We start from the raw sequence: 26,271 nt of genomic DNA, 5'->3' as shown, positions 1-26,271 counted from the left end.
CTCGAGGGAGTCAGCATGAACCAGAGCCTTCATCTCTGGAATGCTTCCCAGGGAGAACCATCTCCTCACCATCACGTATCAAAAATTACCTAAGGAGAAGACAGAGCAGGATATTAAGCAGAAGAGTGAGTTCCTAGCGTTTTTGTTACTTTATCCCTTTAAGGTTCTCAAGCGGGACCTATGATCACATGTTCTTCAGAGGAAAACAGTGCTGTGCTAACAGGTAAGCTGGGAACAACCACAATGAGATACAGATCATTAATGCTTTAATTAAAGCACAGGTAAACAGCAAACAGCAGAAGACTTCTCAAGTGTTTCACAAGCCTCATCTTAGTCAATACTGTTTGTCTTGTAGGTTGCAAGGTCTCTAAGACAGCTCTCCATACTAGCTTGTAGGGTATGCACAACAGGACAACCTGGCTGTCCTGCAGAGCTGAGAACTGGTGCTCGTCCACAACAACTGACGGGTCCAAGCATATGGCAGCAATGAAAGTGTGCAGCCTGCCAGTGCGTGGCCAAACTGTGTCAGAAATGACGCTTCATTCCAGACTGAAGACTAAAACATATTAAAGAAAGAAGGCCTGGCCCCAGCAGATCCCCCCAGTATGGCAGGAAAGACCCATGTTTCTGATTTACTCCTTTTGGTAGGGAATGTAGCCTGAATGTAAAAGACAGGGGATCATAAGGAGATTTAAACAGAGGGGAGTTCTGGCAGCACTGTACCATCCACGCTGGACAGTGTGGGATCCTCCTTGTGACCCTGACAACAAAGAAACAGCAGGAAGTGGTGTGGTGCTGCTGGCCACGGCTGTGATTGGCAACAAAAACACAGAAGCCTTTTTTGCAAAGACAGAAATGAAATCCTTCTCCTCTTACGCAATGCTTGCCCTTCCTCAGCAGGGATCAAATCAATATGGGACCACAGAAAGTCAATGGTTTATTTCAAGGGATTCTGAATCGGGCTTTGTAGGCAAAAAAAGGCATCAGCCTTGTTTCAAACTCCATGAAGACACATTGGTATTTCCACATCTATTTGGAAGACAGAAATGTGACTCTGTTCCTCTTTAATCCTGCTTAAATGTTATGTTATTTTAAAATAAGGTCTGCCAGGAAAAAAGAATCAAGTCTAGGGCTGGAATTATTCCTGGTGAAGACTGGGGATCCCACTTGTTAGTGATTGAGAATCACCTTGAAGGAAGTTAAGAACAACCTGGCAGTATTAATGTTGTTTTTCCCCATCCTTTCTTCTAGTTTATGTTAGTACCTTAGCCATACTTTTATAGTGGTGGTTTAAGCACACACACACATGTGCACAAGCATACACATGCAAGTGAGTCACGATAACACAGCTACCAAACAACATACACAGTGTGAACAGTTCACCCCAAACCTTTCTAGAGGACTTCAGCAGCAGGAGAACTTTCACATAATTTCTGGAGAAATGCTACAGTTGAAGGCCAACTTACATAACTGATTTAGTTCAACAGAATTGCTTTCTGCCTTTAATCTGCTCAACAGTTTATCTCTGCTGTCGTGATCGGCTGAGCTTTCTTTAAACCATTATGGATTAGTGTTCTGCTATAACATGTTAAAAGCTTAGCTTTGTTTATTTTTGTCAAGAATGGGGGAGGGAAATCAGGTTCAAATGTTCAGGCAGTGGTTTATGAATGGTTATTTTTCTTACACAGCAATCAATATATTCAGGTACTGAGTGCAATGCACAGCTAAATGCTTCCAGAGACAGTTCTAGTGGCTGGAATAAAAATATTGGTGAATTACTTAAGTAAATGAAAAAAAATAAAATAAAAAGAGAGAATTGTATAAATGTGCATGATTATTTTAATCTGTAAATAGAAAATTTAATCCAGCGTTGAAATACATTCATCACACCCACCAGCTTTGTATGGAAAACCAAAGAGTAGATGGTCTGAAAACTTAATTAAGAAAGCTGGGAGAGGATTTTACTCAGTTTGCATTGTTGTTGCAATTTGGAGACAGAAATCCTGCCAAAAGCAGTATTTCTGTCATTCAACTGCAGGAAGAAAATACACCATAATGCACACAAAACACCAAACAAACAGAACCACAGACACGCTGCTTACAAAGAGGTGTCCAGATATTAACCAGCTGTTTAGTGAATTTTCACAGTGGATTCATCAGCTATGAAATTGGATGATCTATTAGAAGGCTACAATATGAGTTCAAGTCCAAACTTCTACTAGAAATTGACAAGCACAATATACTATTTTAAACCAAATCCAACAATTAGCACAATTCTTTGACCATTGTGTAATCTAAATCATCTGCAGATGCCAGCCTGGAATGAAGTAAGAGGTTGTGTTCCTGAGCATTGCCAATAATCCTCTGTGTAGCTGAACACTATTCCAAGGAAACACTCATTCTGTGATCGGTCACGCTGGCAACCCTATGACCTTGCAACTTTTATCTTTAAAATTAAGCAACCAGGCACTTCACATTCCTAAGAGCAAGATGGACACTAGAGAAGTTTAAAAAGAAAAAAGCATCTAGTGATGCTAGAGGAAAAAAAAAAATGTAAACCTGGGAAAGTAATTCAGAAAAGAGGAGGAAAAAATCCAACTTATTTGCAATTAGTGTGCTGCTTGTTTTTCTTTCTTATCAGGGGGGATCTTTATGCTGCACATTCCAGTGAATGGCCACTCGTTATTAATTTATCTTCTTTCTGACAGAAAGTGGAGCACCATTCCAGAGTTCCAACATTCCCTTGATGCTGCTCTGGTTAATGGTTGTGTGCTATTTAAACAAAGCATATTCCAATCACATCTGACTATATATGGAAGTCCCTGACAAGTAAAAATTTGGATGCCCTACAAAAAAGAACCATGAAAACAGAAAACATACACAAACACACTAAGCACTACGAACTGCATGAACTCAGCATGTACTAAAAGAGGCTCTTGGTGGCAAAGGTCAGGTATCCAGTGTGCCCAACCATCTCCCTGAGTGGCACGCCGCTTTTGAACTGCACAGTTCCTTGCTGCAGATTAGTGCACAGACTACCTTGGCTTGATGGGTTGCTGCTGTCAAAGCCAGTGCTAGAATTATCCTCAGCTGCTTTTCCAAGGTCAGGGATTTGCAAGCTAATTGTCCTTACATTGTAAACTCGGAGCAGAATTTCCAAGGTGTTAATCTCTGTAAAACCATATTCTTCCAGCGTGAGGCAGGTTCTTTGGACTTGTTCAATGCAAGGGGAGAAAGAGCAGATGCGGCCACCTGTAAAATGAGACAGGTAGTGGAAAATGAGGGCAAAAACCCAAACGAAGCACATTTATCTTTTTTCAAATTCTCCCAGGTGCCCGCAGAATTGCTATTAAACAAGCTGAAAACATTCTCCAAGAATATCTCCATGAGGCAACTGTGCAGGTTTAAAGTGTCAGCACAAAATCACACATGGATGATCCTACAAGATGCTTCAGACCCTTTCAAAGTGTTGCCCACATTTGTTCACGGTAAAACTGCTGAAGTTGATTCCTTTAGAGCAGTGACTCTTTCGGAATCACTATCCACTACTTTGGACTGGGACACCAGACTGAAGTTGGCACCTACACAAAGCTGTAAGTCATTCTCCACACACTGTACAGAGTTGCCTTCATTAGAACACAGGCGTGCGTGCACACACACTGACAGAAGCGGCTGTGTTTATTGGAGAATGATGGTATGTGTGTACAGCATCAAGTCATCTCTCCAGGCCATAGATGGAGTGCTGCTAAGGCTTCACCCTTTAAGTCAAGCTGACTAGCACGTCTCCTGACTATTACAGTTTGCTGGATATCACGTTGGGCAGTTCTACAGCAAATGCTTCAGAACTCTAGAATAAGCCTTTTAAGTGATAAACTAATACTTGTCTCCTTGTCTGTACACAGTTCAGATTTTTTATTCTAAATACAGAGTATTAATAGGCCCCTTACAACTTTCTGCATGCTACAATGTCACCTTAACAGCTGAGAATAGAATGATTCAGATTTACTGTGAAAAGCCACAGCCAAATCAGATCAAAGAATTATAAGGACACTGTCTGCCATAAAGCCAGGGCATGTGCTTTCACCCAGGACACAGTGTCCCACAGGGCAACTGCCCTTCCTGAAAAGCTTTTGTGCTGGGGGAAGGAACACTGGGCAATGCAGCTTCAGCTATTGTTTTACTTATTACAATTAGATGAAAATGCCTGCTGACCTGATTTGCATTCCTTCCCAGTCTTCTCCCAGGCTCATGCTGTCAAACCTTCCAACATGAGTTGTCTAAGTAGTTAAAGAACCCATGAAAGTAAGAGCAAAGCATCCTGCTAAAAATAGAGGCTATGCTGGGACTACGTGAAGCCTGCTTTATCTCAAACTCCCCCCCCCCTCCTTTTTTTTTCCTTCCCTTTTCTTTCCTTTTCCTTTTCCTTTTTCGTTTCTAAAGTCACATCTCTAAAAAAAAGAAAGCATCAGGTCTGAAAGCATCACTGTAGCACTCTAGTTACTGTGCAGCAATGATGTGCTGGGTGCTGACTAGGGAAGAACCATGATCATTAATCCACTATACACTAGCTAGGATTTAATTTTAGTCCTGAAATTAAGTCTCCACAGCCATGGGTTCTTATCATGCATCTTCAGAACAAAGTACCCTGGACAACTAATTCCCTGGAGTGACAATTAAAAAAACCAAATCTAATAATCACCTGCAAAATTAATGCTGGTATGTGTCATTATTAACCAACTCTGTTGATGCCAATTTAACTGCACAGCCAGTCCAGTAGCTCCATGAAATTAGATTTGTATGTTCATTAGCATGGCCAGGGCTACCAAAATTATTCTGAATCAGACCTTTTCTGGCCAAAGCAGTGTTTGTAGATTTAAGAGAAAAGCTCAGGAAAACATTTCTGTTACATAATTAGAAAAGCTACTATGATGCACATATGTTATAAAGATGTCATATTCTTCTTGTGTGGGGAACTGAACAAATGTCTAACTTAGCTTAAATGTCAGTTCACAATAACTCTTTGTCTGCAAAGCAAGAACTTGCAAAGGGACCAGAGTTTTACTACTATTTCATTCAGGCTTTTGGTTTTGGTGTTTCATATTGCAATAAAACCAGGAAATATATTTACACTTACAGTAAGACTGTTTTTGAGTTTCAAGGGTTTCAGGATATGTTTAGGCTTCTGAATTCACATGCTCTAGATTTACAGACAAAAACTAAGAAGCCTGCACACAGCTGTTGCCATACAAGCTGCAGAGCCGCCTACGGTTCTTGTCAAGCCTTCAATTAAAGGCAGAGCACCCTTCATTTTGCCTGGGGATGGTCAGCTGAGCACAGCACGTCAACACCAAACTTGTGGATGATTTATCAGACTGCCTCCTTTGCAAAGCAGATTGCTTGGGGAAGTAGGGTTACAGAAAAAGGGCTTTCAAGCTGCTTGGTAGGGAAGAAAGCTCTTGTTTGTAATAACTAATATCCAGAGGGGAAGCACAAAAATAATGTTACTTTACTTACTGCACTGCTGGGAGCTTCTCAGGTATGAAGAGTGAGAAAACAGCCTAACAGCTGGTGTGCCAGGTAACTGAGAGCATCCTGTGGGTTTTAGCAAGTTCTGCAATTTTACTTTTCCCCTTTCACAGCTATTGTTCTGGTTATTATTATACATCTCTCACAAATAAATATACCTACAAATAGCTTAGAAGGAAAACCATCTGTCTTAAATCAAGCATCTGTCTTTACGGATCCTAACAAGTAGAAGAGGGGCCTCCTCTGCTTTTTCCTGTACAAACCACTGGACAGGCTGGATTTGAATTACAGGCTGGACTTGTTTGATTATGCAGATGTTAAGAGAAGACTGTTAAGCTACAATTAGCAGAAGGTTGGAAGGCAAAAATGAAACTGCAGTTTCAGACTGCGAGAGGATGCCTAAAACAGAAAGATATGGGAAGTTTCAATTGCCATGGTGTGTTGAGACCAGCAAAAAAGTAGACTGTGCAGCAGAAAACCAGCACTAAGGACAAGCTCTTCTGTTCCTAGAGCATGCTCTGCTCCTAGAGCAGAGACACCATTATCTTCAACAGACCAGATGCTTCTGAATTCTCTGCACTGTGGGCTGCCCTCTGTACCCCCACCGGGTTACCAGCTAGGCAACAACCCTTCTGTCACAATCACCAAACAGATATAAATCTAGATTTCAGCATTCACAATTCTCAGATTCTCTAAGAGTCCTCTTGTCCTTTAGACATCAAGAGGCATTTAGGGCTTAAAGGACTTGAATATGCATTGCTTTGCCTTGCCATGCCAAGGATTCCTTAATGAATGAAGAAAAGCCATGTACTCCCTCTCACTCTGCTTGCTGGGGCACACTGCTCTGTGGATCACAAAGGGGTAGAATAAACTAGAGAGCAGTGAAAACAACTGAACGGAAACTTTTTAGTACAAACTGATTTTGTGTTCTTTCAGAGCTCTCTTTTTAGGAAAGCTACCATTCCTAAATTTGTTTAATGAGATCTGTGTGTCATCATAAATTGATATAGTAATTATCTGAGATTAATCCTGTTCACATTGGGAAGCTGTGTGAGCTTTTTGATCTGAAGAGCTGTCTAAAAATCTGTTTATTCATGTATAATGCATCTGACAAGTACTACAATTGAGGAGAAGAGAATAATGAGTCTGCATGAAAGACTTAAAACTTTTTTCTACCTTCAATTTTACAGAGAGTGAGTTAGTTTGAAACATTTAATGAAGAGGTTAAGTCTCCCAAACCTGTAGGTTGGAACAAGCCCACACAGTCCTGGCAGTCATTGTAACCAGCAATAGGGTTGAGAGGATATAAAAACTGAAGTACAATTCAGACTGGAATGATTAGAACAGACAGCTTAAGGAAAGGAGGAAATAAAATAAAATATCTGCATCCAGATAGCACTGTACATTTTAAAACATAGAACAGACAGTATCTAATTAATAATAAGGGGACACATCCTTGCATCTTTACAAAGAGGTCAGTGCCTTGAAAGTTGCTCCTCCTTCAAGAGCAGCTCCTGGTATGTTCCTGTGCAAGTCCAAAAAGAAAAGAAAAAGTTTCTGGTTTGTCTGAGCAAGGATTAAAACCTCTATCAGTTCTATTTAGCTAATAAATGCACTAGGTTTCGAGCATGTAAAATCTGGTAGTGCTACCCCATTGACAAGAACTCCAGTGCATGCTTATGATACAGAAAATGTGTCCAAGTTATGAGCTCTCAATTCTGTAGGTTACAGTGTGTGCCAGAAGTGCTCTGACAGGTTTTTTCATCATCCTAATATTATTCAGAAGATGCAAAAAGAACACATGTAGTGCAGCACCACTAAGATCCAGGGAAAAGGGCCTGTAATTTTAGAAATTATTTCATGATGTAGAGAATACAACACAGCATTTTTATCCCTGGTAAAAGAACACAGCTATGGGCTTTGGGACTTCAATGCATTGTCATAATTGGAAGATCACATTACAAAGATCTCATGGAAGAAAAAACCAAAACACTCAGGCATTATCATTATGCAGGGGCGAGACAGGAGAGTCACTGAGCAGCATCACTGTGGCATTTACTCTGTCCTAGTAGGACACTAAAAATACTGCCTCTGTAAAGGGGGACAGAACGTCCTTTAAGTGAGTGCGCTCGTGGGCGATTTGATGTAGCTTCCCTGACAAGGGAAATTAGAGGATTCAACTGTTGGAAGAAATCAAAGGATCTTTCTTGATTCAGAAAAGAAAATTTTCTCCAAATCACTTGCCAGCTCATTAAATGGAGCTTGATGTGATTTTCTGCAAATGTCACTTTAACCTCTACATTTGTAGGTGACTCCTTCAAACACAATTTATTCCTGCTCACTGTTATGGGCTGGCAAAAGCACGTAACAAGGAAATTAAAACATCAGTTGGCTCCAAACTGGGGAATAAAACCTAACAACTTCCTTTAAGGACCCTCTCATCCCAAACTACCTCCTAGAAGCTGTGTAAAGGCCAAGAACTTTGGCTGGCATGGATTATGGGACAGGAATCCTTCTGCTTGACATCTGAAAGAATCACTTTTGCTTCAGGCCATGCCCATCGTGTGCACCTATCACTCCCTGACAGGCTGGAGCTAGGTCAATGCCCTCCAACAAGACACAGCAACTGGCTCTGGCTCATCAAACAGCCAGTGCTTGGGAACCAGCTAAAGCAGCTTTGTGGGTTAATACTGGGTTGTAGATCCTAGTGGGGCAGCTTTGGACTATACCAGATGGCCCCTCAATGTTGAGAGGATAGGCTCCAATTTAAAGTTGGTTTGTGGATCTTTAACCTCACCTGGAGTTTACTCTCCTTCAAATCAAAGCAGGTACCACACTAGCAAAGGCTGGTGCCAACATTCTAGCAAGCACTTATTGCTTCATCCATTTATTCCAAAACAATCTCCTGGGGACACGAGAAATGTTGATACCACCTTGAGTACCACCTGCATGGGTGGAGGACAACAGTCTAGACAGCATGCTAGACTGTCAGGCTCCATTTCCTGCCCTAACACATTCCCTGTGAGCTCTTGAGGTAGCCCGAGTCCAAACAACATCAGCCTTGATGCCACTGCCCGCTTCTCAGAGTGATTCAGCTTGGGGTACTCCCTACCCAGATACCACAGGGGTGAGGCTTGTGGCCAAGGATTTCAGCTGCTCCTCAAAGCCACACCTGGATGGTTTAAAAACTGGACCACTGGGGCTCAAGAAAAAAAAAAGCCAGTGAGACTTTCTACATGGATGTGCTATTCTCTGAAAGCTCAGGGGAGGAGGGAGGGAAGCCCAAATTGAAATTGAAACTAGCTGAACCAGGCGATGCCTTAGCTGCACCAGAGGCTACTGGGAGGATGAGATATTACTTAGTCTCTTATGCAGCATCTGTAATAACCAAACCTGGCATGTTAGGACAACAATCAATGCCTATGCTACGGGGAAAAAATGCAAACAAAACCTGTTTTAAGTCATTGTGTACAAACAAAATAAATGTAAGACTTTGGAAATGAAATGCAACTACTACTACAAAGAGTACAGTAGTGCTGAAGGGCTTCTGTGATGGCTGGAAATGCAGAGGCCCAAAGAGGGAGATGTTCAGAGGGAACTTTCCCTGCAGAGTTTTGGGGGGGAGACCTGACAGCACCATGTTCCCTGATTCAGGTGGTATCTCAAGGATCACGATTTTATAAACTCACAATTTAGGGGCTTTACAATGCTCAAGAGGGAGTGGCAAGTCTGAATTTAAGAGTAAAATATTTAAAGGAAAGAAAGGAAATAAAATAGGAGTTGTTTTAATAATTTTGTGACAGACTGTTAATTCAAACACCCCCAAGGACTGATTTATAATGCATGGGGCCAGTTCCTAATAGCTGTATTTTTCCATTTTCCTACCCAAAAATTTAAAATCTGTAGGAAAGTTTTTGTAAAAATGTGATTCTGCCTTATCTTCCACAGCCTTGAAAGGAACAGACAATATTTATGAGAGTAGGTGGTTGCAGAATTATATTCAAAGCTCTACAGTATTCAGCTGTGAGATGACTGTGAGTCAAAAGTTTCAGGGCATTTAAGAACTGTAGAATACTGAGGATATTTTTCTTTTTATTTAATTTTCTTAATTTTTAAAAATGTAGCTTGAAGGGGTTAACAGCAACATTGCAAAAAACACCAAGGTCAGATATTGGGAACAGCAGCTATGACTATAGAAAAGCATTAGTCAGCAGATGCTGCAAAAGGAAAACAATACAGGTCTGGAAATGAAAGCAAGTTCTGCAGTGCAGCAATGCCCAAGAGATATTACAAGCAGCATTTCTACTGAAACTGTGACTGGTGAAATCAGCACTAAAGGATGCAGCTGAGATGCAAGCCTGAACGTCAGCAGAGCACATCACCAGAGAGCAAGAACCTTCTAGTCACAAGCCTACTGTGCCATTTTGTTCTTGTTCTTTTGTTCTTCAGAGATTGGCAGCACTTTAGATGGGAGGCCAAGCTACTGTAAGTACTGTATTTACAGAATACTGCAAGGCATAGTGAGTGATAAATGTACTCTGTAAAGAGGATCATTAACACTCAGCTACTAGAAGCTGCAACTATTCAGGATCTTGAGCTTAAGTAGGAGAGAAAACTCCAACTTGATAAGGTTTTGTTAAGGTTAAGAACTCTTCTTGCACACTCAGCTGAGCACTCTATAATCAATAGTGTGGTTTTAAAGAGGAGGCTCGCTGATGCCATATATTGAATTTGCTTAGCTCTGATTCCATTCAAAGTACCTGAAGACTTTAAGGAATAAATTACCACTATCTAGCAGTACAGCTGTGATATTTGCATGGCACATCACAATAAAACCCACAGTGTGAATGATTCAAATGTGACCCTGTCCAGATGTGAGAGAGAGGGTGTGGAGGGAAGAGTGGAACGACTCATTTTCTCCAGTGATGCTTTATCACTCTACTAACCCTTGGAACAGCAGTGAACAACAGCAGTATGTGTACAGACTGTTCTCACTGCAGAAGAGCTTTAACTAATTGAAAACAAAACAAAGGAGCACTATAAAATAATCTGCCTGCGGTAGGGAAAGGGAAGAAGTTACAGATACCCTTCTATCATATTTTAGATTTTACAGCTGTAAAAATAACCACGACAAAACTGCCCTCATGATTTATAATGGAACAGAAATGTGTGTAAGTCTGTACCTATTACTACTGCAATCAATTATATTTTATATGAAAACCAGCATTTGTTTTTATGCAAAATTTAAAAAAATGTCTCTGGCTCAGTCAGGTACTATGAAACCCAAAAGATGAGCCTTAAACCAGTATCAGATCTCAGACACGGGTGGCTGTTTGCAGCAAAAACTGCAGCAAGGATCAGCAACTTCACCTTCGGACTGGGACATAAAGTGCCACTTCACAAACAAAAAAATGTGGGATTTCATAGTATTATTTATAATGCCTAAGCAGATGTAACCTTGTAGCACTGAACAGAAAAGTATACTCAGATGGCATGGCCACTTTGGGACTCTAATACTTTTTTTAGGATTTCAAATGCTGGAATGAGACAAGGATTCAAAACTTGGAACTGTTCAAGCAGCTCTGCTTAGTATTCTAAACATGCACCACTTAAATAATTCAAATTGGACTGCGCAGTGCAGCGCCTTCCAAGCTGGGAAGTCAGCTGAGTGTTGTGCTCACTAGATTAGATAATTTGAGCACGAGAAGGGCATCGTACAGTGCAGTGAAGATTATTTTTTTCTCAGGACCCACTGGTAAGCAGCTACAAATTGAGCTATAACCCTTGCAGGTATTGAGTGCTAACAAGTCTATTCACTTTTTAAAGAAAGCATGTGTTACACTGATATCAGAAGGCTTAGAGAATTTTCAGTAGTGGCTGAGGCAGCCTTACAGCTGGGTTGGTCCTGACTCAGCAAAGTAATGTATTTTCAGTGACCTTTAAGAATAAGCAAGCTTAAATCCTGTGATTTCAGGAAGACCTGGCAATTCACTTCAAGCCAGGCCTGTGATTATGTATTTTAACAAAGGAGACTGAGCCTTGGCACACAATCAGGTTTTACTGGACTCATGTCCCAGCATGGTCACTGCTCAGCACTTGATGCTCTCTTGATTAAGGAAAGTCACTTTCATAGACAGAAGTGACCTTGCACAAGGTAGTTCAGATCCACACTAGTACAGTTACACTAATGTAACATTAATTAGGGGAAAATGTGTTTCAGGATAAAGTAATGATTTATTCACTGAAGCTTACTTTTCAATAGGAAAAAGATTTATAAAAAAAATTATTAAATTCATCCAGTACCTCAACAGCAGTTCTCATTTGCTGTCGCCATCCCAGAATAACTGGCATAAACTAGAACAGCCTTTATTCCATTCCCACTGTAACCAACAGCAAACTTCTCATTAGCTCCAACCACAGAGACTGAAGACAGAAATTGGCAAGCATATTTAAGTATAACCAGATTTTGTTTAACATTACCAGTGAGGTGCTCTGTTAAATAGGTCCAAATCTGTAATGGTTGATGTGAAGTGCGTCTGCACAACTTTTACACAAACGCCTTTCCACTGAATTGCCAGAGAAATTTCCTTTCAGCATTTATTGTTACTGCTGCTTCCCACACCTCAGATCTAACAAAATGCATATGACAAAGACTCTAAGATTTTTTTTTTACAATCTGCCCATGGTAATTGTAGCAGCTAGCACAGGCCTGTAGGAAAAAGTTGTTGTTCTCCTTTCACACCTTTCACTGTAAATTGAAGACCTCTTTTGAAGGTTTTTATGCCTTAGAAATGTCTAGAGAGTTTGACATTTGAGAACAGTGATCACAATGGAAGTGAGAAGATCTAGTGTACAGCTCAAAGGCAGAGATGTGTCCTTGTACAGTACTTCCTGAGCAGAAAGAGGTAAGTGCAGTTACCTTCAGCTTTTAATGCTGACTTTGCATATCCTATGGCTTCCCACGGAGACGGAATATCTAGGAACACAGCATCTGCAATGTTTGAGACACCAAACCCATTTTTGCAGACATCCTGGTTAGTCACGGTGACCAGATGCTCCACCCCATGCTCTCGAAATTCCTCCTGGGCCTTCTCAGCTCTCTGTTGGTGGAACTCCACTGTGTACAGGTGCCCTGTGGGAGCCACTGTCCTGATGAGCGCATGGGAGAGGGATCCGCTGCCCGTACCTAGAAAAGACAAATGGCTCATGAAGTGCCTTTTGACAGTGCTAAACATTAGAACAAAGGTCTTCTCCATTAGTTCTCCTGCTTGGATCACTTACTCAAAACACAAATGAACAGAAACCATTGGTTGAACTACTGAGAGAGAACAGTCCTTCCTTCACAAGGAGAGAGGGACTAAATGACCCAGGAAAAGTGCTCCAAGAGAACACAAGGCAGTAAATGCAGCAAGAAAAATTCAGGGAAATTGACCAAAGTTTTTTCTCCAAGTGCCAGACTCTTCTAAAGCGAAATAATTTTTCTACGGAGTCATACTTCAAATTATTTTCAAAACCTTCATTAAAACAAAAAGATGTTGGCAAAGCTCCATGCTTGAAAATCCTATTGCCATCCATCCAAACAAATGGCTTTCAGGATATGGAGTCTGTTTGCCCAGGCCTTTTAAGAGACACTGGCCATCCTCAACTCCCACCAACATTATCCCAAACTAAGGCCTCTGGGCTCCCTGCAGTCGCACTGGCCAAACAACCTGACTTCGCCGGTGACTTACATACATACAGACCCCTACACAATCTTAATGAAGTCTAATGAGATCTATCACAAACCTGAAATTATATGTAAGTACAATTACCCTGTACAACCAGGGACTAATTATTAAGCCACAGATTTTCTTCCTTGTTTTGGTTTGCTAATTTAGGAAACTTATTTTAAATGACCAATTGGCATTCTAAGTAGATTAATGACTAATAACCAACATTTTCACTTAAGAAAACACCCATATACCAATTGAGATTACAAATTACTCAACTGGCATTTAACAGAATAACTCCCAAAACTCAAAACTTCACAGCAACCCAAAATTATCTGTGTTTATTGATTTATAATGCTGTACTTGGAACACATTTCTCCTGTAGAAAGAAAGTCTATTTCTAGCTATCTTCAATGACTGTTCAGGCTAAATTTCAGCCTGAAGCAAGTGCTTTCAACTAGCATAAATCTTCAACAACTTATAAAGGATGGAACCTAAAGTACAGCAGGGGTGGAGAAAGCTCAGAAACGAGTAGAAAGGAAATAAATTAGGGGACACAAGCACTTAATTGGTGCCATAACCATACAGGGAGTCAGAGTTTGCTGATGGATCCAAGGTTCTTGCCCTCCAGTCACTTAAGGGCAGAAACATTGTTGTGGCACCTTATTTAATCTGACAGCTCTGAAAGGGGAGCCACTCAGACTGTAAACAGAGCTCAGGGCCCAGGTCTGCCACCGGATCAACCGACCAAACTGCAGAATCGGCCCTGCCCTGCTCCTCTGCTTCCCTCTGAGAGGGCTCTGACCCCAGCGGGCAGACCAGCAGCCTCCCCCCAGCTTCACTGGGGCAGATTAGACAGGGAGGGAGGGAGGACCTAGGGATTTTGGCACTGGGCTCAGAGGGGCTCCAGGGAAGAGAGAAACTGTGACACACACGCTTATTTAAAGTGAAATCTATGCATTCATGCCAGTATTAAAGCAAACAAAAGGCAAAATGCACTTTCATGTGCACACATGAAAAACTATCTAGTCAGGGCCCAGGTAGGCTATAAATGTCAACATAAACTTTTCCCTGGTCAACAGGAGTTAACGGCAGCACAGTAGCCATGTGGTTGTAAAAACTCAGTGACATATGTGCATAGCAAAGAAACAGCATGTCATCGATTTATTTTTTTTAAATGACAAAAGCAGGGAACTATTGTTCACAGGATGCTCAAATGATTGAAATTCTGCCGTTACATTTCATGCCAGAAGGCAGGATTGCACAACTGAGAACTTCAGTAAACTGACAGAATTTAATTATTTTACCTCTCAAATGGGTAATGCTGCACCCTTTCTGCCTTTCTCTGCTACTCTAAAGGAGTGAACAAAAGGCCTGTCAGCACAGCTGGGTTCTAAGCAGAGAGAGAGGCAGCTTGTGCACATATCCAGTTTCCTTGTTCATATTCTTTTACATTTTTAATCATGTTCCTTTTAAATCTGCTCTTAAAAACACCACTGAAGATAAGTGTTTGTGTCTGCCTCCTAGGAAAACCCAGTAATGTTTTTTGGCTCCTTTTCTGGTACTCTTTTTTTATCTACAAACTCTCCAAGCCAAATCCTGAACTGAAACCAGGATGTTCAGGATATGCCACTTGCAGGCATATTACAGACTGAGCTTTTGTTAAACCAGGTTGCCAGGATTTATTTACTGTTGACTGGCTACCACAAACATGAGAATACTATGAATATATCACACTTTTAACATATCAAATTCTACCTCACTAACATAATTCATGAGAGTATTTCTGAAGATGCTGCCTGCCTTCTCCGTGACAACACTCTCGAAACTGCAGGAAACAAAGAACAAGATGGTTATGAATCATCCACTATTGTAAAATCTGTCCTTGAGAAGATGACAGATTCTGAACCCAGTCCTGTAAAACCCTGCAGACCCTCAACTCTCATGTGCCTGATAGTCCAGCTCACTTGTTTCTCTGAAGTTGTAGAAGGGGAAATTCATGTTCATAATCACCTTGTCCCCTGAAAATCTGCAACATCATCTCCTCTACTCCTTTTCAACTTCTCTCTATCCTTACTTCAAAATCACTACTGAAAAAAGCAGAATTCAGCAAAATGGGACTCAAAGTGTCCTGGGGACTACTCTGGAGGAAGTTCTAGTCAGGTTCAGGTTTACTTGGGAAACAAAAGGCTTCCTTAGTGCAGGACAGAATCAGCCAGGGAAGCAGGGAAATGCAGGGAGCACTACTGAAACATGGACTAGAATGCTACCAAACCTGAAATACTATAGCTGAATTACCTGCATCTAAACAAACCAAAAAACCCCATGCTCAAAATTAATATGTTGTCTCAGAAGAGGCAAATTAAGAACTGGATGGACTTCAAGAGATTTTCATTCTCATATAGGTGCAGTGAATGACTGTCTCCCTGATTTGGCCTAAAAAACAACTTCTAGAACAAATAAAGTTTATAATTTTTGTAGCAGGATGCTTGCCTTTTTGACAGCTTGCACTATTATAGCCTTATAAATGGTTTGTTCCCTGCCACAGGACAAAGACCATTTAACTAGACTGTATTAATCATGAATGGACTTCACAGAAGAGATGTAAACCAATAGTAACTCAAACTGCACTGAAGACATTCTTAACACCCAAGCTGCTGTTTTAAGAGCTCACTTAGGTGAGCACTTAGGTCATTGCTAATGCCTTTGGGAAATATGATGTATTCTGTGATCTTAACATCTCAGTCAAAAGCAGGTATCTGCATTGCAGGCATTTAATGAGGCACTGCAGGGTTCCCAATATGCCATACTCAAAGCTCAAACTTAGGGGAGGAGGACTGTGTAGGGCATCAGCATGTAGACTAGGGAAGTGTTCCCTCTCACTACGAGGGTATGAATTAAGATCATGTGTTAAAACCACAGGAGTTAGGTGGCTAATGGCCCTGCAGACCGATGTTGTATCCTTCCCTTCGTCTTGGGCTCAGGCACAGTCCATTCTTTTGTGATATAGCTAAGCTCAGGAGAGTGTTTCTGCCCTCTCCCAAGAAAAGGAGAACACTGCAGTTTTAGAGGGATTTAAATCCTAACAAGTGGACACCTAGATGAGACACTCCAGCTCAGCACCTACTGATACTTTCTTCTGATTTGTAGACAATGAAATATTGATCAGATGAACTCTGATCATTCCTCTGACCTGAAACATGTCTGTTATTCTCACCCTCTGCTTATTCAAGTGACAGGTTTTCCACAGAGAAGCCTCCACACTCCTCAGCCATCTTGAGACAATGTCCATGTATGTAAAGATTGTTTCTCACCTTCTCAAAGCAGCATTGGACATCTGAGCTGTTCAAAATATCATGTGCTATTTCAACACAGTACAGATACACATCAGAACACTGTCAAGAAACCATAAGCATTATCCCAGCATCTATCATAGCACTCGACTGGTAATGGAACAGGAGCACATTTTTACACTGCATTCTGTTTATTCTGCTTGTCTTACTGCAAAGGATATTTGTCTAACTTCCTGGAATCCCACCCATACTATAAACATGATTCTGTGTTCTACTACATTTCCTCATTGCAGGCTATCTCTTTACTCATCTTCCCTAAAAATTTCTCATCATGAGTGCTTCTTTTTAAAAACAGGATCTACAAATTGTGATTTAGGACCTATGGATGTTTACAGTAGTTTATAAGCAAATGCATTTTGGAATAAAGCTGAAGAAGCTCTTAAGTGCATACATAGGTTCATATTGCTTGAAAAGAGGAAAAGTGGAAAGTATGCAGCACATTACTTAATACTGGGTCAATATCTAATATCTGAGTAGAACTGATGTTTCTGCTCCAAAATCTGGCTACCTAAGACATTCTAAAATGAGTAAATAAAACAAAGCAATGACAATGTTGCTGTATTTGTCTCCTAGCTACGCCAGTTAGACCTAGCAAATAGTAAGACACAGGTCACAGGTCAGCCATGAGAACGGAAGGAGCCTCAAAACTCAAACTGATCTTTAGTTAGAACTAACAACTCCACAGAAAATATCAAGAAACACTGAACAGAGAAAGACTGCTTGCTGTACATGACAGGTTTATGTATCAGAAGTATCATTAATAATTTTTAACAGGCATATGGAAGAGATATTATGCCTCTGATGGAAACCAACCCAAAGATCTTACTGTGAAATTAGTCAAGGGTGGCATGGTGAGACACAGCAAGACCAGGCGCAGTGAGAGGGAGGGAGAAGAGGAAGAGTTTCAAGATGAGCTGGTGGCTGAAAGAGGAAAGAGCAAATCAAGAAGTTCCCTTTATGAAAGATAATCTCTTTCTCCTGCTGATCTGCTGTGGACACCGTACAGAAACAGGCATTTCAGGCAGCAGGCTGGACATCAGAGAGGGCTGCTGCTCACTGGAGTTGGGAAAGGTAATAGGGAAGTTCTCAAGGCTGACACTGTCTACAAAAGGAATGGAAATGTGAAGACTGAAAATGATTTTTCCTTAGAGATTCAAAAGCCAGAGTTCTTTAGGGAGGGATCTTCTGCAAGTGAACATACTACTACAAAGTTCAAAGCTGCCTGAGTGGTCAAGTGAATTGAGAAGATGAGAGTCCAGAAAGTCTGCAAACAAACACTTCAGAGTATGAACAGCATTCTTCATCAGCTGCAAGTCAGCCAGAAGTCTGAATACATTAGAGTGATGCCTCATGTGGCCACAGTTTTGGTTCAGTTCTTTGGTATGCCAAGAGAATAAATACTCCAATACTCCAATACTTGCACATCAAAAGGTGCTATACAAGGCTTGTGTTTTTGAATTCTTCTCTCACTCTAACCTGAAGAGTTGCTAAGAAGTAGATAAGGGAGACAATTATAAAAGATAGATTTAAATAGTAGGAGCAAGTTCCAAAATCAGATTAATACTTAGAAATTTTGGTCTGTACTTTACACTAAAAATAGAGCTGCAAACAATTTACATATAGTTAGGCCACAAAAATTGTAAAGACATGAGCAGGATTTGTCAATAAGTCTATAAACACTTCAGAAGAGTCATAAGCATACAGCTGACTTGCTGGGGCTCCACAATAAACACGCAATAAATAATTTATTGAGTACCATTAATCATTAAGTCATCATTAATTTTTTATGAGTGTACTCTTACCAAAATCTATACCCAAGCTGTGAGTTTGAAAATTTCATAATTGTTTTTAAGAAGCTCCAGTGTAAGGCTGGCTAGCAGCTCTCATTACTGCTCCACAGAGAAACCATGAGAACCCAGAATACTGTCTTCAGTCTTCAGAAATCCAGCCTGTGGGGTCAGAAACTCATTTCTGTGTTGCAATGAACAGGATTTAACAATTTTAATTTGGGATTTAGCTGAAGGGAAATGAAAAAATGCAGTTAACATTTCTGCTCATGTGAGTCTGGTTTTGTTGAATACAGAAGGATCATTGGGATGGTGGTTAGAATACCTCCAAGTAAATTACATTTTGTCTAAAGACAATGTTCCATCAAAGCCAAAATATTTCTGAGATTTATCAGATTAAATGAGGTTTCACAGTACTGCACTGCACTCCTTCAGTAATTTAGAGGGTTAGGACAAACATTTGTTCAGGTCTTACCAGGGAGACAGAACAGTAAAAAAGCCTAGATCTGTGGGGTATGTGGGGACTGGAAAGAAAAAAAAAAAGGTTTCAACACACTTCTGTTAGGAAAAAAAATCTTAAAGGTTTCATATTGGTCCCAATGTACTATAAAAATACATGTGAAACTCCCAATTTTTTTTGTCAGTTTGAGTTGTTACACTTCAGGCAGCTGTAACCACTAGACCGAAAATAGCCTTGCCTGGGAAGTTGACATGAGGATTCATTTTGGAGAGTGTGGTGACACAAAATAGATTCAGCTTATTCCTGTCTCTAGACAGTGGCTGCACATGAAATGAACACAAATGGGATCAGAGTTACCTGACAAGAATTAAAGTTTTGCTCTACCAGGCCACTCACAGTAGGTACTTTAGCAGCTATCTCAAGTATCCTCTAATTCTGGAAAGATCAGGCTGTTGAAGACTTCATCTGAGTGGGGAATTCCTCACAAGAAGGGGCCAAAGTTTCCAAGAGATCTTAGCTCCAGCAACAATTCTAACAGTTTTTAAATCTCAACATACCTTTTTTAAATTAGAAATTAGGAGAAGACAGGAAAAGGATCGTCTTCCCACACCTCCATCATGAAACATCAGGGAGATGCCGAGTTCCCTTATAGCCTCAACAGAATATGGTTGGATCATTTTAATTATGCCTGCACTACTGACAAGCTTGCTCTTTATGTATTTTAAAGATCATTAAAACAGTAAAACCTGTATTAATATGTTTATATAATTTAAGACAAATAATGACTAATCAATTTAAACTGCATAATACAAGTGATGTAAAATTATGCCTTCTGGTTATTCTGCTGATTTTTTCTAATCACACACAAAATATAATTTACACTGGTATTGACAGTATTACCACATGACATGAAGGGTATTTCATCTTATTTTATCGATCTTTTCTTCATACAGTTGTGGAGACTAATCCACAATTCTGCTTGCTTATACTGAGTAAATACAGGGCACCCTTCCACAGTCTAATTAGTAAGACAAGAGGAAAAGAGCCTGGCCTGTCTCCAGTGCATGCTTTGCCAGTCCGTACAGAAACTATGTATATCAGTTCAATTTCAAGTAATAAAAAAGACAGACCTTCATGCTAATTAATGTTCCAAATACATCTAAAACCAGCACAAGCAGGAAGCAGATTCAAATGTCATTACTAGACCAGATTTCCTGTCTTGTTTCTATTAATCACCATTGGGCTGGTTCCGTCCAGGCCACACAAGGTTAATCTAAGAACTGATGATTTTGGATCTCTCAGTACTGTCTAATTTAGGATGGCACCAAAGTAGGTTACATCATCACACTGGAGGCTTCAATACCTGTACAAATTTTAATTCAAATAACCACTTCTGGTCAGTTGCAAGCAAATTTGCAGTAAGATCTCCTGCTTCACAGTTAACCAGATGGACTTCATGCAATACTTCTTTCTTTTTTTGTCATCAGTGCATCTTTCAAGCAATAAAACCAAAACTGTAATAGTAAAACTGTTCACTTTTCCTGGAAAGCTTAAGTTGTAATACTTACACAGCACAGGCAGTGAAATAAACCAGGGGACAGTCTCCCATTAGCAAAAAGGATTGTTTGTGGCTATAACTTTTGACTCATAACATTTTTGGGAATCTGGATAGGTTACCTCATCGTGTCTTTCCATTTCTTAGCTGTTTACATAGATGAGCTTTTAAATGTTTTCACACTCTCCAGCTCCCTTTGACATTACTGAAAACATTTTATGTGCAGCTCTGTACTTTAACATTTACCTACTCCAAGTGGGGCAGACATGGAGCAATTCCAATCTCCTCCACTCTGAATAATTTGCCGTATTTACTTTTCCCATTCTGTCTGAACATGGCAGGGAGGGGAAGAGGTGAAGAAATGCCCAGTGAACAGTACTGTTTCTTCCCATGACAACTCTAAAAATGCCTGATCGTCCCACAAACCAAATTATAAATTCCTAAGACCCAACCTTTTTAACAGTACCAGAGGTTTCTGCACGTGCCTTTGCCCATTTCGAGCGCTGCTATAGAGCAAGGGGTTCCATGTACCATCTGTTTCTTAATGCAAGCAAGCGGATGCAGAGATAAATGGCATTTCAGTTGTGTTGGAAAGTGGACGTTATGCTCAAGAAGCTGCCCAAAATTGTGCTTGAATGGGAAGAAGTGCTAAATGCAAAAAAATGCAGTGCAGGACAACCACATCATGCTGATCCTTTGCCATATCTACACTTGAGAGGGAAGCGTATGAAACTGCTTCATAACAAGACTCAAAGGAAGCAGCCAGAAAAAACAAGGACAAAGTACCTCAGTTCATATTTTTCCAAACTAGAGAGGCAATCAAATCAAGCAAGCCTCATATTGCCTGTATGAAGGCATTACTGCAAACTGCTTCTAACTAGGAAAGTATCTATTAGTATAAAATTTCATTCCTTACTTGCAGATCAAGCAAAATCACGGAAGCTGTATTAAATTAAACCAAGTTTAGAAACAAACATGGCCCTGTGAGAAACACATCATCCTTTGTATTATACAGCTACAGTGATTTTGCATGCAGTTGCAGTGCTGCAAGTACATCACACTTCGGAAGAGAAAGATGAACTAGATGTACTTACATGGTATCACACTGTATAAATACCACCCATTTATTTTCCTTATTAGTTCAACCCTATCATCAGAGTCTTGTTCACTGGGTTATCTCAACTATGTTATCTGAAACTGCATATTCAAAGCCTAAATTTTTATTCAAAACATGTAATTAAAAATGTTTTGGAAGTACATCAGTTCCAGAAAAGGGTAAGAAAAATGTTTATATATTTATTTTAAGAAGATGAATTAATCAAACACAAAGGTATGCTGATACAGGAGGCCAGCACACTGAAGTAACATTACTTGTTGGAGAAACAGCAGCTGGGTAACATGTGCACATGAAATAAAACTATTCCATGTGTAGGCTGGGAAAATTATTACCACAATGGAAAAAAAACCAAACACAACAAACCAGACACTTTTTGCAAAATGTAAAGATAAGCCTGTTTTTTCCACGAAGTGTTGGTGTTAGTTCTTAATAAAGGTTTTCAGCATATTGATTATTACCTGATTCGCACACTATGGAGCCTGGCTTCAGTTCTAACATCATGGTGATTATAGAGATGTCAGTGGAATACAGAATCTGCGTCCTGTGTGGAAGATTCATGGTCCACAGTTCTGGAGTTGGATGAAGAATAAACACCCATCCTCCTTTACTGCAGGTCACTTTGGAGCCATACTTCTTGCCTATGAGGTCCGTGGAATGCCTGATGACCCCGTACTTTGTCTGAGTTACAGTGCCATGCTGGACTTTCACAGGAAACATGGATTCGTGGCCCAAGAACACAATAGCTGTGTCGCCATCCTTTATTGTATCTCCATATTCAACAAAACTCATTGTGACAGTCCTGCAGTTGGCTGATGCTTGTCACCTAGCAGAGAATATACAAAGAGAGTTTTGCAGGATTACAATGGAGCTGAAGCTACAGACATAAACCCAAGTAATTTTAAATAAACCCAGAGCAGAACAAGCTGTGTAAGTAAGATGTTAGCAAGGGAACTCCATGAAGTTCAGGGACCTTCCCCTTGCTGTACTCTTGATCCAGTTAAAATCAATTGAAAGATCCCACAGGTTTGAAAATAACCAATATTTCTTTTCCCATTTTATGGTACATTTTAATGAAAATTTAGGAAATACATTATTATTATTTACTCAGCCTGTTCCACAATACTACTGAGAAACTTGCCAGGTGTTATAAATTTCAGTGCTCTGTTCAATTCCAGTTCACAAGCTCTCAGCGTACGTGTAATAACTTTTATTTCCATCTGCTGGCTTATCCCTTGGTGATTTACAACATTAAACAACTGTTACTTGCCTAGATCTCAATCACTAGTTACTAGGACCACTAAGAAAAGTTTGCTTTGAAAGTTTTCCAAATGAAGGTTTAGAGATAGGATACAGGTAGTATCTGCATTAATTTCTGCTTAAATTTGACTAACTACAAGGAGAAAAAGAATATTGTGGCCTTTAATTTGCCATTGCAGGCGCAAAGTAATTGTCTGGGAAGTGATCTGTGCTGCAACTAAATGTAAACAACCATTTGCAAGCTAATGCAAACACTTGTATCACTTTAGCCCATGGTCTTAACAGCTGCTTAGAAAATTGCAATTAAATTTTGAAGCCAACCTAGACATGGGAAGGCAGCTTACAATAAAACTTGGCATTGCCTTTCAAATAAGGCAGCTTACTACCTAAGCTGCAGGTTGGTACGTTTGTGGAAGGAATTGTTTAATAAACTAATGGTGACCCCAAAGTTAGAAATCAAAGCCTGTGACAGATGTCTTTGAAAGTCAGATTTCTAGTCATTCTTCCACAAGATAATTAAAAGCAAGATCCTCTTAGTTTCAGAATAAGTATTTGAGTCCAGCATTTTTGTGTTGACTATGTAACAGCTTGGAGGAGACAAAGGATAATGTGTGCAAGTTACTCCTCAAGAGATCCCGAGTGGACACCAGAAGAAATTTTTTTACTATGAGAACATGCAGACATTGGAATAATCTCCCCAGGGAAATGGTGGATTCTCCAACACTGGACACTTTTAAGACTCAGCTTGACAAGGTGCTGGGCCATCTCATCTAAACCATGTTCTTAGCTAGAACGGTTGGACCAGACGATCCCTGAGGTCTCTTCCAACCCGGCATTCTATGATTCATAATTTTAATTTAAAACTTTAAATTCTCAAATTCTCATATATTTTTGTCAGCCAGAACTCACTGTAGTTCAATTTGCTGTTAAGCAGCTAGATTTATAATTTTTTCCAGTAACTGAGATGGATAAACAGATATGCTTGTGGCCAAAACTTCCAAAGCTTATGACATGGTTATTGCATAAGGTATTCAGATGCCAAAGCAGAGTAGTCCTGTCTGGATGTACAGAGAAACAGTAAGAAAGGCATCCCATGAATTCAGAAAAGTATACAGACTGCATTTTGTGAGATTGTACAAATGCTTAACCATGTTTTATAGCTTGTGTCTTCTGGTTACATTAATGATCTCAATCCTCCAGAAATGACACTAGTAGTTCTTATTCTAGGTCCTATTAATGCAATGTAGTTTGCAGCTCTTACAACAGTAACAATCGAAAAAAGTTCGGCTGTAATCCATTTCTTTCACAGCATTTAGACTGTAGTCACACCCTTGTGCAAAAGCAGCATTCCAGTGACATAGAGAGAATTCTCCCTTTCATTACACAAAATGCCTTCCAGTTTCTTTGCCTTCCTTTGAGCCACTACAGTTAATTGTGAGAGTTTATTGCCACAACACTGACATCCCAAGTGACAAATCTCAGGCTCAGATCTCGCTGGGCATGTTATATTCATACACTTGGGTTAAATTTGGGGTCTGTGAGGAGTTACAGTGGTTTCTTGGTCTCCCCCTATGGCAAGGAGCACAATGATCTACAAACACTCATTTTAATTAATTTTCAGTAATTTTCTATTCCTTAACAATGCAGGGCTTCATGCATTCTTGATACACTTCTCTCCCTTACTCTCTGGGTAGCATTCAGGTGTCTTGGTACAGCATTACTTTTGCCACTCTGTGCTGTGGAGTAGGAGTGGAAAGGAAGGCAAGGCTTGTGGCAAGAGGCTTTCTATGGGCTTGTTATTACTGCCTAAACTCGATGACCCAGGTGATCCCTTGCACTCTCACAGATTAAGCAGCCTTCTAGTAACTGAAGAAGCCACAGGAAAGCTGGGGAGGGACTTTTTACAAAGGCATGTAGTAATAGGACAAGGGGTAATGGTTTTAAGCTGAAAGAGGGTACATTTAGACTTGGCATTAGTAGTAAAATCTTTAGTGTGAGGGTGGTGAGACACTGGAACAGGTTGCCTAGGGAAGGTGTGGATGCCCCATCCCTGGAAGTGTCCATGGCCAGGCTGGATGGGGCTCTGAGCATCATGGACTAGTGGGAGGTGTCCCTGCCCATGCAGGGGGCTTGGATCTAGATGATCTTTAAGGTCCCTTTCCACCTAGACCATTCTATGATGAAAGCACCAACATACTGACGTGTTCCCTTCAACCAAAACCCAGGCACACCCCTCCCTCTCCTGCCCAGCCTCCACACAGACCTGGCAGGCTGCCTCTCTCCTCCCTCAGACGCCTGGCTACGACAGGGCAGCAGGGGCAACCTCCCGAGCAGCAGGAGACAGGGACAACTGCCTCTCCCCTGGGCAGTACCGGCCTCCCGCTCACACGAAGACCGGTGGATCCCGGCCACCCGACCCAGACCGGCCGTCCCCGGCGGCAGGGCCCTCCCCGCGGGGCCCCGCAGCCGCAGCCCGGGCCCCGCGCCCGCAGGGGGCGGTGACGCCGTTCCCGCGCCCGGGGAGCGCATGTGCCGGGCGCCGCGGGCCAGGGAACGCAATGGCCGCTCCGGGGCCGCGTCCAGGACTGACCGAGTTCATTCGGTGTTGGTTGAGGCGGGAGGGGGGGGGGGCTTAACACCACAGTCCCCGCAGTGAAGGGGAGACGAGCCCGCCGGCGAGGGAGGGGTCAGCCCGTAAGAGAGCGGCGTTACCCCGTGGCGGGCCCGGGCAGCGGCCGCGCGGGGAGCGGGGGTCCCCTCGCCCCGCCCCGCCCCAGGGCCCCGGCCGCTCCTCGGGGCTCGCGTCCCCCCAGCAGCCACCAGCGCTCCCCCCGCCGTTACCTCTCGGGGCTGAGCCCCGCCAGCAGCCCGGCCCGGCTCTCCTCACACGCCGTGCCCGCCCAGCACCGCTTCCCGCCCCGGTCGCAGGCTGCTGACGCTCCCGCCGCCTCCGCCCCCGCCAGCCCCGCCGCCAGCCGGGGGGACCCGCCGCCCGTCCCCGGCGCTCGCAGCCCGATCAGGGTATCCGTCCCCTCCGCCCCTGGCTGCCTGACCCCGGCCTCCCATCCTCTCGGCGCTCCGTGCTAGGTCCCGGAGGAGCGGGGACCGTCCCCCGCAGCCCTCGGGCACCCCTTGCCCATCCCACCTGCCTCGGTGAGGGGCGGTGGTCCCAGCCGGCCGTGGGGCCACGAGGGGCAGCTGCACGTCACTGTCCCGCTCGGCGAACCTGAGGGGTCCCAGCGGGCATGGGTGGCTGTGAGCGACCATGAGGGCTGTCAGTGAACCCGGCAGGAACTCGGGTGTGTCACCCATCGGTCCTGTGTTGGAGTCAGGAGGGCCGCTGCCAGCAGGGGAGAAGCCCCTTCCCCAGGGAATGGCTTTGCCTTTGCTGTAGGTGGACCTGGGACCGCCCAGGCAAGGCGGCTTCTAGAAAGGTCTGCACACCTTCTTGGGGGGGCTGCTGCTCAGGGGAAGGGCAGCGCAAGGCTGACCAGCCTCTTCATACGG

At 42.0% G+C, this 26,271-nt stretch overlaps 1 protein-coding gene across 2 annotated transcripts; it reads right to left on the bottom strand.

The window, feature by feature from the left end:
* Positions 1 to 443: 443 nt before the first annotated feature.
* On the bottom strand, positions 444 to 25,684 carry TRMT61A (tRNA methyltransferase 61A). 2 transcript variants are annotated; one of them, XM_051622109.1, is made up of 4 exons: positions 25,606 to 25,684; positions 21,966 to 22,330; positions 12,446 to 12,712; positions 444 to 3,252 (listed from the first exon to the last, which is right to left on the bottom strand). In XM_051622109.1, the coding sequence occupies exons 2-4, from the start codon at positions 22,294 to 22,296 to the stop codon at positions 2,924 to 2,926; spliced, it is 927 nt and encodes a 308-aa protein (XP_051478069.1). In that variant the 5' UTR covers positions 22,297 to 22,330; positions 25,606 to 25,684; the 3' UTR covers positions 444 to 2,923. The 2 variants fall into 2 exon arrangements, with proteins under 2 accessions (XP_051478069.1, XP_051478070.1); XM_051622110.1 differs by lacking the exon at positions 25,606 to 25,684 and adding an exon at positions 25,028 to 25,099.
* Between the last annotated feature and the right edge of the window lie 587 nt (positions 25,685 to 26,271).

This window comes from Apus apus, chromosome 5 (assembly GCF_020740795.1).
Source record: "Apus apus isolate bApuApu2 chromosome 5, bApuApu2.pri.cur, whole genome shotgun sequence".
Taxonomy (NCBI): Eukaryota; Metazoa; Chordata; class Aves; order Apodiformes; family Apodidae; genus Apus; species Apus apus.
Note: the sequence above shows the minus strand (reverse complement) of the source record. Positions and strands in the feature narration are given on the sequence as shown.

Coding starts and splice junctions, on each gene's coding strand:
- TRMT61A (XM_051622109.1), bottom strand. CDS start 22,296: ATGAGTTTTGTTGAATATGGAGATACAATAAAGGATGGCGACACAGCT. Junction 12,713..21,965: donor CTCCATAGTGTGCGAATCAG/GTAATAATCAAT, acceptor TGTCTTTTCTAG/GTACGGGCAGCGGATCCCTC. Junction 3,253..12,445: donor GTCAGCATTAAAAGCTGAAG/GTAACTGCACTT, acceptor CTCATTTTACAG/GTGGCCGCATCTGCTCTTTC.